This window comes from Sapajus apella, unplaced genomic scaffold (assembly GCF_009761245.1).
Source record: "Sapajus apella isolate SASKATOON/1434 unplaced genomic scaffold, GSC_monkey_1.0 scaffold80, whole genome shotgun sequence".
NCBI classification, from domain to species: domain Eukaryota; kingdom Metazoa; phylum Chordata; class Mammalia; order Primates; family Cebidae; genus Sapajus; species Sapajus apella.
The window spans coordinates 7,660,064-7,674,619 of NW_022437020.1; the positions used below are offsets into that span (position 1 = coordinate 7,660,064).

Sequence of the window (14,556 nt, forward strand, 5' to 3'; positions counted from 1 at the left end):
GAACTGGGAATCTTTATGCAATCACAAGCCTTCGTGACTTCTAGGGCAGTTTTGTCTGCATAAGGAATACAAGGAAGGCACAGAGCAAAGGGATTAGCTTGTGCGTTGAGCCTGAAACACTTGCTTCTTGGCCAGTGGCATTTTGTTAGTTACAGGGCAATGCCTTCAATGGGCATTCAGTAAGCAAGCAGGCTCAGAATCCTCAAAAGAGAAACTTTTCTCATTAATGATTATTTTCTTCAAAAATCAAAACCAAAACCAAGTCCCCAAAAGTCTTTGTACTCGGTACAAACGGGTTAAGCACAGGAGAGCAGAGCTAAGATTCCCCCCTTGGTGCTGGGTGGAACTTGCAGGTTTGCTCCTGGGATCCGGCCAGGACTTCTGAACTAGAAGTGAACAACGTCCAGGTTGGAAAGTCCTGTGCTGGTGAGAACTGTGAGGGATCTGGTTGCCCCTCAGTTGTTACACAAAGATAAGCTGCAGATTGCCCTCTCTTATTTCCCCCTGCTGGAGGCAGCAGAGACCTGGAGAAACCATAGCCCGCAGTGGATTTCTTTCATTCCTGCTGTGGGGACATTGGCCACATGAGGGGACAGCAGAGAGGTGACATAAAAGACAGTGGGGGCTGGGTACAGCGGCTCACACCTGTAATCCCAGCACTTTGGGAGGCCAAGGTGGGTGGATCACGAGGTCAGGAGACTGAGACCATCCTGGCCAACATGGTGAAACCTTGTCTCTACTAAAAATACAAAAAAATTAGCTGGGCATGGTGGCACAGCCTGTGGTCCCAGCTACTTGGGAGGCGGAGGCAGGAGAACTGCTTGAACCCAGGAGGTGGAGATTGCAGTGAGCCAAACTGTACTACAGCTGGGTGACAGTGCGAGACTCTGTCTCAAAAAAAAAAAAAAAAAAAAAAAGACAGTGGGAATATACCCACCTGTGCTCCCACTACAGCCTCTGGCCGGGTAGCGCCTGTTGCATTTCTGCTTCTAGAGTGAAGCTGGATTCCCCACATATGCAACATGTGCTGGCCTGGTGAGCTCCTTTTCCAGCCTTTCCCACATCTGCCACTAAGGGTGCAAGGATTTCAATGGCAGCGGTTTTTAAAGTATGTTCACAAAGCAGGGATAGTTTGAGGATTCTTCTTGCTTTTATTTGTTTCTGACTTGTCCATTTAAGTGATTTGTTTGAGGCCTTAGGGGCAAAGGTTTGTGCTCCTTTTTGTGCCTGTTCCAGGACTTCATGTTGCTGCAGGACAATCAGCATCTATTTCTAGCCCACTGCTTCTCTGCCCTGGCTACTCACTCAGCATTTACTCACCTTTAAGGCCTTAGTAAGCTTTCTTCCTAACAGCGTCAAGGTGATAAACAGTTCAAATGTCTTCTGGTTCATAGGTGCTGAATCTGACAAGAGCCTGCCTAGAAGCACCATACAGACTGATGGAGACTTGGTCCTTTTTGGGTAGAACAATGAGTAGAGAGAGTAGGTCCTTCAGATTCGTGGTACTTTCTGGTAAGAAGAGGTGGCATTGTGAATTCATCTGTAAAACGGGAGGTCCTGTCCTGCCTCCAAGGGTTGTTAAAAGGATTAAATGAGCATGTCTGTGAAAGTGCCAGCACATGCATACAAGAGGCGCCTGAGTGTTGCTGCTACGGTTGTTATTGTCATTGTTTCTGTTATTATTATGATTCTTGCTTGCTTGAGAGTCTCTCAGTCATCCTTTGCTTTTGCTTTAAGCAATCAATCCTCCAGGCCTAACGCAGAAGCTACCCCCTTTCCCAGTTTGTAAAACTATCAGTCCCAACTCCTTGTGCCTGGGAGAAATGGTCTTCTTACCCATCTACTTCAGGTTTCTCATTTCTCTTTTTTTTGAGACAGAGTCTCACTGTGTCGCCAGAGTGCAGTGGCACAATCTTGGCTCACTGCAACCTTTGCTTCCCAGGTTTAAGTGATTCTCGTGCCTCAGCCTCCCGAGTAGCTGGGACTATAGGCATGCACCACCATGCCTGGCTAATTTTTGCATTTTTAGTAGTGACAGGGTTTCATCATGCTGGCCAGGTTGGTCTCAACTCCTGCCCTCATGTGATCCACCCATCTTGGCCTCCCAAAGTGGTTCCTCACATATTTCAATTCTGACTGGCAAGTGGGCTTTCTGGGTGCATGTCACCGAATGCCCTCAGCTGCTGAAGGCTGGAGCTGAGATTCTCCACATGCTCCTGGACCCCAGGCCTTCTCACTGGCACTCCAAACCCTTCTCTCTGGGCTGCCTTCATTCTTCCTGTGTCCCTTGTCTGTCCCACACTCCACAGACTCTTTGGTGGGCCTAAGGTGGGAGGAGACACGTGCAGTGCCAGACCCCATAATGTGACATGGCATAAAGAGCCTCTGGGGTGGTTGCTACCTGGGTTCATATCTTTACCACTCACTGGTTATGGGCCCTTGGGAAAATTACCTAGTCTCTGGGTGCCTCAGTTTCTCCATCTAAAAATGGGGATAATTGTACCTATCTCACAGAGTTGCAAGGATTTGGGAATTAATAAATATAGTGCGGTGAGAACCATTGCTGGTATGCCATATATAAGTAGTAGCTATTAATATAATAACTGTTATCACATATTTATTATCTGTAACAAGTAGGTATTATTATCATTTTCAGTTTAAGAGAAGACAATACAGTGCTATATTTAGACTGGAAAATTTAAAAAAAATATATAACCAAAATTGAATTGTCTCTGATTCCATGTCATGCAAAGCAGAGTGGCCTAACTTTGCAGCTATGGGACAATGGCATTCTAGGACACAGAATCTCTAGGTTCCACTCAATTCATACCTGCAAGTGAGTATACTGAGCACTGGTTCAAGTGCTGGAAGCTGGAATCCCTCTAGGCAAAAAGATGGTCTTTTGGCCTTAGCCCTCTCCCTGTTTGGTATTCATTCAGGAATGGACCCACCTCCCCTATACTCTGCCAATTTACACCCCCAAGGAAAACAGGAAAGATCTGACAGCAATTTATTCACACTCTTGCTTTCCAGGTCAAAAGTCATGGATCCAGCCTTCACACTTGGTTTGACTCACTCAGAGCCTTAAACATATTTCGGTTAGTTACCATCAGTTAAAAATTGGGCTGGGTGTGTGGTGGCTCATGCCTGTTATCCCAGAGTTTTGGGAGGCCAAGATGGGAGGGTAGCCTAGGGCCAGGAGTTTGAGACCATCTTGGGCAAGACTCTGTCTCTACAAAAATTTTTTAAAAACTAGCTGAGTGTAAGCAGTGTGTGCCTGTAGTCCCACCAACCTCGGAGGCTGAGGCAGGAAGACCACTTAAGCCCAGGAGTTGGAGGCTGCAGTGGGCTATAACTGTGCCACTGCACTCTAGCCTGGGTGACAAAATGAGACCCTGTTTCTAAAAAAAATAAAAATAATTAAAAAAAATTGAAGATTCTCCAATAAAACTCCAAATTTCTACCTACTCTTAAAAAGGAGCTCTGCCAATATGAGCCTCCCTTCCACATGGCTGCCATGGGCTGGAGCTAAGTAGCAGGTATGGGTTTTAGTTTGCCGCAGTCCTCACCATGGTTTCATCTCGCTCATTCTACAGCCAACAGTTAGCTGCCATTTATAACTATGCTTGCTGCTGCTGCTGGTTTCTGATAACCACCTGCTTCACTCACATTTCTTGCTTGGTTTCTGTAGACATTTAGATTTTTGACTTGCTATTCTAGGAGTTTCCATCAAACATGTATTTTAAGTGTTTTATTAATAGATATGGAATAGAAAGTACTTTCCTCCTATTGCATGAATTTTAGGCACCAACAAGCAAACCTGATGGTTAGTGTGGAATGTTGTAGGGAGCGGGGACAAGAAAGGTCACCTTTCTCCTCTCTCCATCCCTAGACAGGCTCCTCCAGATCGGAAAAGGTGCTTCAAGCTCTTGGAGATCCGCAAGGTGGGATGGACAGACGGATGAATGCCGATGCCTCCTTCATCAGTTCCTCCATGGACTGGAGCTCCCTGCCTGGCCTGTGGATCTTTCCGGGCCAGGCTGCTCACTGAAGCTCTCCCTTCACCTTCTCCCATGTGCTGGCCTCATCTTAGCCTGACTTCTGCTTCCTCAATCAACCCCATGCCTTCCAGATGTTGATTTTACACTTTTGAGCACACTGGACCTTATTTATTCAGTATGTAATTATTTTTATCTGATATCTTGGAATATACCCCTGGGTCTTCTTTATGAAGTGAACTCCATTTCTGAATATTGTGACCAAAAAAAAAAAACAAAAACATTAGTACTATGTGTTTTCTGCCAATGGAAGCACACTGTATAATCTGTATGCTCCGAGCCCAGGATGGTGGATTAAACAATTCATGAGGTTTGATGCACTACCGATTATGTGGTGATAAGAAAATCACATAAGCCATAAATGGCAACTTCCTTTTGGAGTCCTGAAGTCGTGTCAGTTCATCCTGATTGAAAGTTCAGCCCTGACAGTGTCTGGAGGGTGGCTGGCCCAGAGGCCAGAGCTGTTGCCACAACAATCTTTAAAAATAGATCACCTTTGAAGGCAGAGCAGATTTCCCTGTAAGCCCAGTACAGATTCTCTGGGGCTCTTAACAGCTACATTTGGATAGAGATTAGCTGTATTTAAGAATAAAAGATTAAAAGAATGCTAGAAGGGGAGAGAAACCAAAGGACTCTGAGGAAAGCAGCAGAGTAGCATAGCTGCAGATGATCAGATAAAGCAAGGAAGGCTCTGTGGCAGGCCTATGGCACAGCTCTGTCCACCTGTTAACCCATCTAGAAGGCAGCTTGTTTACAGACTCAGGTGCCTGTGAGACAGGAAGAGAAAAGGATTCTTCTCACCGTGGTGCTCGGGTCTCCCTGAAGCGACAGCAGCGTGGGCGATGACATGTGCGGAGTCTGCTGCCTCCTCTTGAGAGGGGCTTCTACTCAGGATGATGAGATGTGCCTGTCACCACAGAAAGAAGAAACATGTTGTTTACATGCTTGGCAGCAGCAACAGGAAACTAACTGTCCTTACAGAGATAAGCAGAAAGCCAAGGAACTTTCCAGCAAGCTAGAAGAAGTAATTTATGTGAAAGTGCAATCAACTCACAGGAGAGCTGGATTTTAAAAGCACTGAGTAGTGGAGGGAACACTGGACTATGAATCCAGATGGCTCAAAGCTATGGTCAGGGCCTGGCACTAAGCAAATCATTAAATGTCTATGACTCTTTGAGTCCAGTGTCAGCAAAGAGGAAAGGGGAGTTACAAGAAGTAAAGAGATGGATAGAAGATGTCAATGCTGTGTAGAGAAAGGGGGCAAGCCCAGTGCCCTGGCTACTGGTCAACCCCAAAAGTGGGACCTACCCATGGGTGTCAGCAACCTCCCCACAGAAATATAGACCCTCCTTTGTACCTGAGCCACCAACCCCATTTGCCTGCACCCTTTGCAAACTGGCTCAGGAGAGCTGCCCAAGCACACAAAGCAGCTCAGTTCCTTGAAAATAAAGTCCAATAAAATGTTTTTGGCCAGGCACGGCAGCTCACGACTATGATCCCAATACTCTGTGAGCCCAAGGCAGATGGATTGCTTGAGGTCAGGAGTTTGAGACCAGTGTGACCAACATGGTGAAACCTCATGTATGTATAGACAATAGAAGCCACAGATATAGAGTTAAATTATTACTTGTGCAGTGTTTGGACAAAGGAAGAAAGAGAGGAAATGCCGGCCCCCCTATGCCAAAAAAATGCCAAATGCAAATTCAGCCATGTTTACTTTGTGTTTTTCCCCTACCAACTCTACGATCTGTTATTTGAAGAGAACAATCACTGTGTAATGCCAGAGAAGCTTTAACTCATATGCAAAGACATACAATATTTTAGATTGATTAAAACAAAAATTCAAGAAAGATTTTATATTTTGTTTCTTCCTACTCAGTATTATAAATTCAAGAAAATGTTACTAGATATGTCTAACAAAATTATATTCAAATGAGTAATTATATGTTCTGAAAGCACTGTAAGTTGGGTTTTTTTTGCCATGGAGAGAGAAAGCAAAGTTTTCTAAGAGCAAAATACATATAATATCAAGAAAGTGAGTCAGGCCGGGTGCAGTGGCTCATGCCTATAATCTCAGCACCTTGGGAGGCTGCGGCAGGAGGATCACTTGAGTTCAGGAGTTTGAGACTAGACTGGGCAACACAGTGAGAACCCATCTCTACTAAAAAATAAAAAAAAATTAGCCAGGTGTGGTGGTACACACCTGTAGTCCCAGCTACTCAGGATGCTGAAGTGGGAAGATGGCTTGATCCTGGGAGATCAAGACTGCAGTGAGCAGTGATTGTGCACTGCACCCCAGCTTGGGTGACAAAGCAAGACTCTGTCTCAAAAAAATGAAAAAAGAAAGTGGGTCCTGAAAACTTAAAGGGATCTGAATTTATCACAAAGTTTTCATGACTTCAACATTTTTCTACATGAGATGCTAACATAAGCAAACATTTATTATTGTTCACTTCAGAAACTCAATCCCTGATGTAATTTATTTGCTGTTCATAAAGCTTTTAAAAACCATACGCTAGAGGAAGGGGTGTTTGAGGGGGGGACACCCATGATGTCTAAAATGTGCAAAATTAGCATCTCATTTATTCAGTAAAATTCCATTTAATTCCATTTGATTTAATTCAGTCCTATTCAATTCAACTTATTTTCATTTTTAAATGCTTTCTACATGCCAGATATTATGCTAACTCTAGGAATTCCCTCTAAAAATTAGACAGGAATTTTAGTTTTAAAAGAGCTCACAAGCAAACTACAAAAATGTAGGCTAGTTTCATTTTATGCAGATTCACAGACATCACCCCTCACTAGGTTTTTGCAACCAGCTAACTAACTTCCTGTCTACTCTTATGCTTGTCATCATTTCCCAAGATTTCAGTATCCATGAGATTGGCCTGTACTCAATCAGGCAGGAAAGAGATGGTACATTTAAACAGGTTAATAGAGTGAAAAGAGGTCAATAAAATGATTCGTGGCATAGAGGAAACCCAGGATGAGCATGCTGGGCCCCAAGTCAAGATGCCGTACTATCCTGGACTGCTGGAGCAAGGGAGGGGACACTTGCTATTACTAGAAAGAAGAATTGTAGGAAAATGAGCAGTGGCTTTCAGTAGAGAAGCAGCCTACCTGCAGGAACCTTAAGGGGAGGGGCTGGGGGAATGGACGCTCTGTCTCTGTGTCTTCCCCAGTCCAGGCTGTGTGCCTCTCAGTTTGAGGGAAGGGGCACTGAGATGGTAATTAAAGGTCAGCCTTTGGGGCACAGAGCAGGGCTGAGAAGGATGTAGAGTGTAGCTAAAGGACCACATGGAGATGTCCAGCAAACAATCCAGCTAACACTTTGGCCTCTCAGGTTTCTGACAAACTCACTTTCCTCCTTACTTTCAGCTACCCAGTCCCCAGATCACACTCCAGACCTCATCATCGTTTACTCTGTGCTACCACTGGATTCTCCAGCTCGCAGACCCATTCTGACTCTTAAGGGGCCCTGGATCTGTTGCATCCATGCAGTTCCTAGTTATCTAATCAACCACTCCCCCAACATTCTCACTAGTCATCCGCCCCTCCTGCTGTCCCTTCTTGTCCAGCTTAATGTACACGGCCCATTGCTGGTGTTGAAAATGCCCACCACTAAAGCATTATTCAAGATGGTAAAAAATGGGGAACCACCTAAATCTCTATCAGCAGGGGAATGAACATATTGTGGATTATTCTACAATGACTGAACTCCATCTACATATGTTAACATGGTTATATTTCAGAAACATAGCACTAAGTGGAAGAAGCAACTTGTAAAAGGATGTAAACACCTTGGCACCATTGATTTTCAAGTTACTTCTTTGGAGCAGAAGAACCCAAACAAAATCTTCTGTGGTTCTCTAATACACACAGCATGAAACAGCAGAGCTGCTCTCACAGAAGTAGGTGGAGGGGGCCTGGAAGCCTGACTACCTGCTCCCAGCTGGCTGCCCCAGAAAAACCTCTGTGGAACATGAGGGCTCAAGGTGACACAGACTGAGAAGCACAGCACATGCTAGAAAGTGAGGCTTCCTTAGGGAGTGGGTGCAAAGGACATTGACAAAGCTAGTGATTACACTACACTGTCTTTCCAAACTCCACTACTGTTCACAATTTTCAAATAATGCTTCATTGCTAAGGGAATGTAAATACCCTGTTACAAGCATCTGAGAGCATTTAAGGACTAGGAATCACAGTTAATAGAAATACAGGCATCCTGCTTGCCTCTCCTGGACTTCTGCAAGAGACCAAGTAATCGGCCTTGCTGGGGCTCCATAGCTTGATCACACTCACTCCTTCTCCTTATGATTTATTAATCTCCCAAGGGCTTGCATTTCCCCTCATGTCCTTTGTTCTTTTCAGTATCTTATGGTTACATTTATCAACTGTCATCTTGAAGCTGAGGAGGAGTGTTTAATATCCCCAAATCTCTTGGGCTAGCTGGCGTGTTGGACTGAGTTAAAAACATAAAAAACATTTCTAATATCCCAAATTGAACAAGGTCATTAATTAAAAAAAATGAAAAACTCATCCATAAGACCAAGGACCTCAACCCCTGCTAAGGCACAGAGCAGCTGTTCCAGCCCGGTACCTCATGTGTGTGTTTGGGGGAAACCACAGATTCCTCAGCACCAATCAAGTTGTCAATAGATGCAGCCAGAGCCAGAGCTGGTAGAGCTTATCTAACTGGGCCTGTCCCCTTGGATTTGTAAACTGCGTAATATTTCCCAAAGAGAAAGCTTGTGACTAATGAAAAGGATGAGATACTTCTATTTCTGCAGGCAGACCCCCATCATCTGAACACTCAACTTCAAACCCTGGGAGGAGTCTGAGTGTGGAATCCCAGCTCTTGGGGATGGGGTGGGTCTTGGGATGAGGGAAATATATTTTCCCCCCACTTTGTAATAATTAGGGGATCACTGACAGAGCAAAATCTCTCCTACAGCAAAGTGGAGAGTAAGTACACAAAAAGATCAAGATACATTTGTGGACTTAGTCTGAATACATTTACTCTGGAGATGAGAACACTCAGGGAAAAGACAACAGAAGTCTTCAACTTAGTCACCGCCAGGATCTCTTTGCACAGCTGAGGGTTAGCACTGCAGGGACACAGGGAAGGAGGGAACTAACACCAAGTAATCTTCTTCTGCCAGCGTAGCACTAAGTGAATTTTAGCACTTACCAGTTCACCTAGTCTCAAAATGACCATTGAAAGGTGATGTGAATGGCCCAATTTACAGAAGGGGAAGTTAAGCCTCCAGGCTACTGGCTGAAGGTCACATGGTGGGTCAGCGGCAGAACAGAGATTCAGACTAAGGCCTGTAATTCCAAACTACATACTTGTCTAGTCTAACACTTGGTTATTGAGAGGGTAGAAGTTACAGAAAGATGATTTTCTAATCTATGTAATGAAGAACTATATAAGGGTCAGAGAAAGAGGTTGTGAAATAGTAGACTCTGTCCAGAAATGGAGTGGGCTGCCTAGGGGGAAGAGTGAGATACTGATATTTGGATGCCTGAGCAGCTTCTAAACGCTTTAGAGGGATGCTATAGAGGAGAGAAAAGCAGTGGGTGGTGGACAGAGAAGATGTTAAAGTGCTGTCCATCAAGAGTCTACGACTCTGGTTTGTTTCAAGTTTGTTCCTTAATTCAACAGAAGTTCAAGTCTACTTGTCATTGGAGGTGTGAGCTTGCTGTGTTTCTTATAACTGACCACCTATGAAGCTGCATAGCTTTCCTTCTCACCCGGCCAAAATTGGTCATTTCACCCTTCAAATTTGAGCTGACACCCTTAAGCAAGACAGGGTCACATTGCAGCTCCAGGTTGCCATTTCCTTCCCTCTCCCATCTCTGCCCAGTAGGGAGGCCTTTCATGGCCACACATACCTTGGGGACTTGGGGCAGCTGGTAAACCTTGGGTAAGAAAAAGATGGAGCTGGGACTCCCTGGGGGATTAGATGAACAGTAAGTCATTGGGAACAGAGAGCACTGGAAAACTGAGTTCTGAGGGCCCTAGACTAAGCCAGTTTCTTTTCATAGTCAGAGAAAGTCCTCAGTGGCAGCTCTCCAGTTGTCAATTTTAGCTCCTCCAAAGAGCTGGGGAGAAAATGCGCTACTCTGTATAAATACTAGCAACAAAACAGATACCTCAAGGCCTTATATTTTCTTCTTTGGTTGCAAGTATGTATTTTCTTAAAACTTAATTAGATTTTTAAATAATAAGAGTATTACCTGCATATAATCTTAAAAAATCTTAAGTGGTAGAAAAGAATGAACAATTGAAATTAAAAATACTCCCTCCCCGTTCTGTCTACCTACCTCACCCTCTTTTTCTCCCCCTTTCCAGCCTTACAGTTATTCAGTTTCCTGTATTGTTCCAGAAATCAATCACACACACACACACACACACACACACACACACACACACAGTCACAACCCAGCCACGCACCGCTCTTAGCTTCATCTCCCATGACCCATGCTGGGCTCCAGCCACAATGGCCAGACAGCTAAATTGTGTTTCTTTAATTATGAGTGAGGCTGAGGATTATTTTTGTATGGTTATTGGTCATTTATGTTTCCTCTTCTGTAAACTGTATGTTCCTGTCTTGTGCATATTTCTACTGAGTTGTCTTTTTTATCCAGACTTTTAGAGAACTCTTTCTACATTTTCTCCTCTTTGACATTTATTTTTGACTTTATGATATATTACCATAGAGTAGTTTTTCATTTTTACTCTGTCAATTTTATCACTTTCTTCTTTTCTCTTTTTTTCTCTTCTGTCTCTTAATGTATACTCATCTGTACATATGCAGAGAAAAAATGTTCAGCAAGCGTCAACACTGGCTATATCTGGGCAAGGAGGTCTGAGGTGACTGGTGGCATATATTTGACCTTTTCTATATAGCTTGATTTTTAAAAAATAAAGAGCATGTATCATTTTTATAAAAAGTAGTTATTACTTAAAAAGAAAAACAGTAATCTTTCCCTTTGTGGCACTTGGATTGATGTCATTCTTAGAAAATTTTATAATAAAACAGTATGAAAAAAGATGTGAAACAGTATGAAAACAGAGTAATACAATAAATTGCTGCCAGCAGAATGGGGCATTGCTGTAAGATATCCAAGAATGTGGAAGCAACTTTGGAACTGGGTAATGAGCAGAGGGTGGAGCAGTTTGGAGAAATGAGAAGACAGGAAGAAGTAGGAAAGTTGACTTGTTGAATGGCTTTCACCGAAATGCTGATAGTGATAAGGACAATGAAGTACAGGCTGAGGTGGTCTCAGATGGAGATGAGGAACTGGGAACGGGAGTAAAGGTCATTTTTGCTATGCTTTAGCAAAGAGACTGGTGGCTTTTTGCCCCTGCCCTAGAGATCTGAGAAACTTTAAGCTTGAAAGAAATGATTTACTGTATCTGGTGGAAGAAATTTCTAAGCAGCAAAGCATTCAAGAGGTGACAGAGAATAAAAGTTTGGAAAATTTGCAGCCTGACAAAGGCAGTAGCAAAGAAAAACTGATTTTCTGGGGCAAAATTCAAGCTGTCTGCAGAAATTTGCATAAGTAATGAGGTGCTGAATGTTAATCACCAAGACAATGGAGAAAATGTCTCCAGAGCATGCCAGAGACCCTCACAGCAGCCCCACTCATCACAGGCCCTGAGGCCTCCGAGGAAAAATGAATTTGTGGGCCCAGGACCCCCTTGCTGTATGCAGCCTAGGGACTTGGTGCCTTGCATTCCACTCCAGCCATGGCTAAAAGGGGCCAAGGTATAGCTTGGGTGTGGCTTCAGGGGTGCAAGCCCCAAGCCTTGGTAGCTTCCAGGTGGTGTTGAGCCTGTGGGTACACAGAAGTCAAGAACTTGGGAACCTCTGCCTAGATTTCAGAAGATGTATGGAAATGCCTGGATATCCAGGCACAAGTGTGCTACAGGGATGAAGCATTCACAGAGAGCCTCTGCTAGGCAGTATGGAAGGGAAATTTAGGGTGGGAGCCTGCACACAGTCTCCACTCGGGCACTGCCTAGTGAAGCTGTAAGAAGAGGGCCACAGTCCTACAGACCCCAGAATTGTAGGTCCATCAACAGCTTGCAGTATGTGGTAGAAACGCCACAGACACTTGATGCCAGCCCATGGAAGCAGCCAGGAGGGGGGCAAAGCCACAGGGGTGGAGCTGCTGAAGGCCCTGGGGCCCACCTCTTGCATTAGCATGACCTGGATGTGAGACATGGAGTCAAAGGAGATCATTTTGGAACTTTAAGGTTTAATTACTGCCTTATTGGATTTTGGACTTGCATGGGGTATGTAGCCCCTTTGTTTTGGCCAATTTCTCCCATTTGGAATGGGTGTATTTACCCGACGCCTGTACCCTCACTGTATCTAGGAAGTAACTAACCTGCTTTTGATTTTACAGGCTCATAAGTGGAAGGGACTTGCCTTGTCTCAGGTGAGACTTTGGACTTGAAGTTTTAAGTTAACGCTGGAATGAGTTAAGACTTTGGGGGACTGTTGGAAGGGCATGACTGTATTTTGAAATGTGAGGACATGAGATATGGGAGGGGCCAGAGGCAAAATGATATGGTTTGGCTTTGTGTCCCCATCCAAATCTCATCTTGCATTGTAATCCCATAATCCCCAAGTGTCATGGGAGTGTTAGATATAGTGAACACCAAGCTTCTCTTCAAAGAATCAGTATGTCAGTATGTTCAGCTCTCTTATTCTTTAATTTTCCATTTTAAAGTTTAGCTTCCTTGCAGTTTCAGTAAACAACCATTTCCACCAGTTCTAATCAGTAGTTCACATCTGTTCCCCTGGTTCCCTGCTCCATCCTGACTCATCCTAGTCGCCTGCTCTGGTCACCAGCTTTGACCCCTGGTTACCTTCTCTGACCTGTCCCATAACTGTCCTTCCCACCAAACTACCCACCCCACCACTCCGGCTTGTACCCCTGCTCTCTTTAAAATAGCCAATTGGAATTAGCCTAAAATGTGCAGTCTAACCCTAGCCAATGGGGGAATGACACAGCAGAAGGGGTGACCTCCATCAGGAATAAGAAGCCCTTTCCCTCCCTTGTCCAGGTGTGTGTTCACCATTGTTCTATCTGTAAGCCACACCCTTCTATAGAAGTAAATTGCCTTGCTGAGGAAATTTATACTCGAGTGCCACTTCTTTTGCAGTACCAAAAATTTACATATAACAGGAGGGACCTGGTGGGAGGTAATTAAATCATGGGGGTGGTTTACCCCAGGCTGTTCTCGTGATGGTGAGTGAGTTCTCATGAAATCTGATGGTTTTGTAAGTGTCTGGCATTTCCCCTGCTGGCTCTCATTCTCTCTCCTGCTGCCCTGTGAACAGGTGCCTTCTCCATGATTTTAAGTTTCCTGAGGCCTCCCAGTCATGCAAAACTATGCATCAATTAAATCTCTTTTTTTCATAAATTACCCAGTCTCAGGTATTTCCTTATAGCAATGTGAGAACAGACGAATACAACTGCAGTCTACATCTTTCCTAAATAAAAGGCTAGTATTAATATTTTCAGAGATTTTTAAAATTAAAAATAGCATTATTCTGATTATTTACAATAAATGCGATTGCATGTTTATAGCAAGTGCACAGCAACTAATAAGAGCCAATCAGAAGTGCTGCCATTAGCTGAGAACTCTGCACCTGCCAGGAGCCATGTGTGAGCATTGAGCAGCCATCACCCCAGGCCTGACTAAGGCCAGTAAGTTGTCCAGGCTGAGGCCCAAAGCTAGATTTTCTGACTCCAAAGCTGTCAGTAGAGCAGCTGACGAACATAATGATTTCATTATACTTTGCAAGTCTAAATACCCTAAATTTGGGAACTCCTGAGTGGCACAGCTACCCTGGAAACTGAAAAGAGGGATATGCAATTCAAGTGAAAGATGGGAAAAAGCAACCGAAGCTGGCACTATGTTAACTTATACACACCCATAAACATACTCTCACTCACATAAGTAGAACCCTGTGATTTTTCTTTTGGATAGGGAAATAAGGTTTTATTGCCAAAATTTGCCATGAGGAGTTTCAGAAAGAATCACATTTGTATGGTTTTCTTATGGACCTCTGTGGCAGAGGGAGGGATGGGGTAGATGATGGCTCTTTCATCATTCCCTAGGACTGCTGCCTTCCTTCTGTGGTGGCTCTCCAGGACTTGGTTTATTTTTCTCCATCTTAATGAGTTAATCCCTAAAATGCTTGGGAACATTTCTATATTTTAAAGGAAATAAAAGGTCTTTTCTCTGTGGGCACTTCTGTCACTCCAAAGGAATTAAGGGTAAAAAACAACAGGGAAAAATAACAAAACCTCTTTGTGTATACTTAATAAATGGCTTTTATACATGGGTCCCCTTGGAGGGTTGTGGCCTTACTGCGCTTTTCTGTATCTCAGGTAAATCTCCTAAAGGAAAGAGAAGCATTGATAAATGTTTAATAATTACTGTTAAGAAATAAAAGTAGCTTATACTGGC

At 43.9% G+C, this 14,556-nt stretch overlaps 1 protein-coding gene across 7 annotated transcripts in view; it reads right to left on the reverse strand.

Moving 5' to 3' along the window:
• The window catches only part of TTC23 (tetratricopeptide repeat domain 23), a 101,883-nt gene that overhangs the window by 31,721 nt on the left and 55,606 nt on the right, over window positions 1-14,556 (reverse strand). For all 7 annotated transcript variants that reach the window (XR_004261151.1, XM_032252827.1, XM_032252826.1 and 4 more), the window contains exon 8: window positions 4,860-4,965. Coding sequence is in view for 6 of the 7 variants with exons in the window: in XM_032252827.1 (XP_032108718.1) it covers window positions 4,860-4,965 (106 nt within the window). In the remaining variant the exon portion in view is untranslated. The remainder of the gene's footprint in view (window positions 1-4,859; window positions 4,966-14,556) is intronic.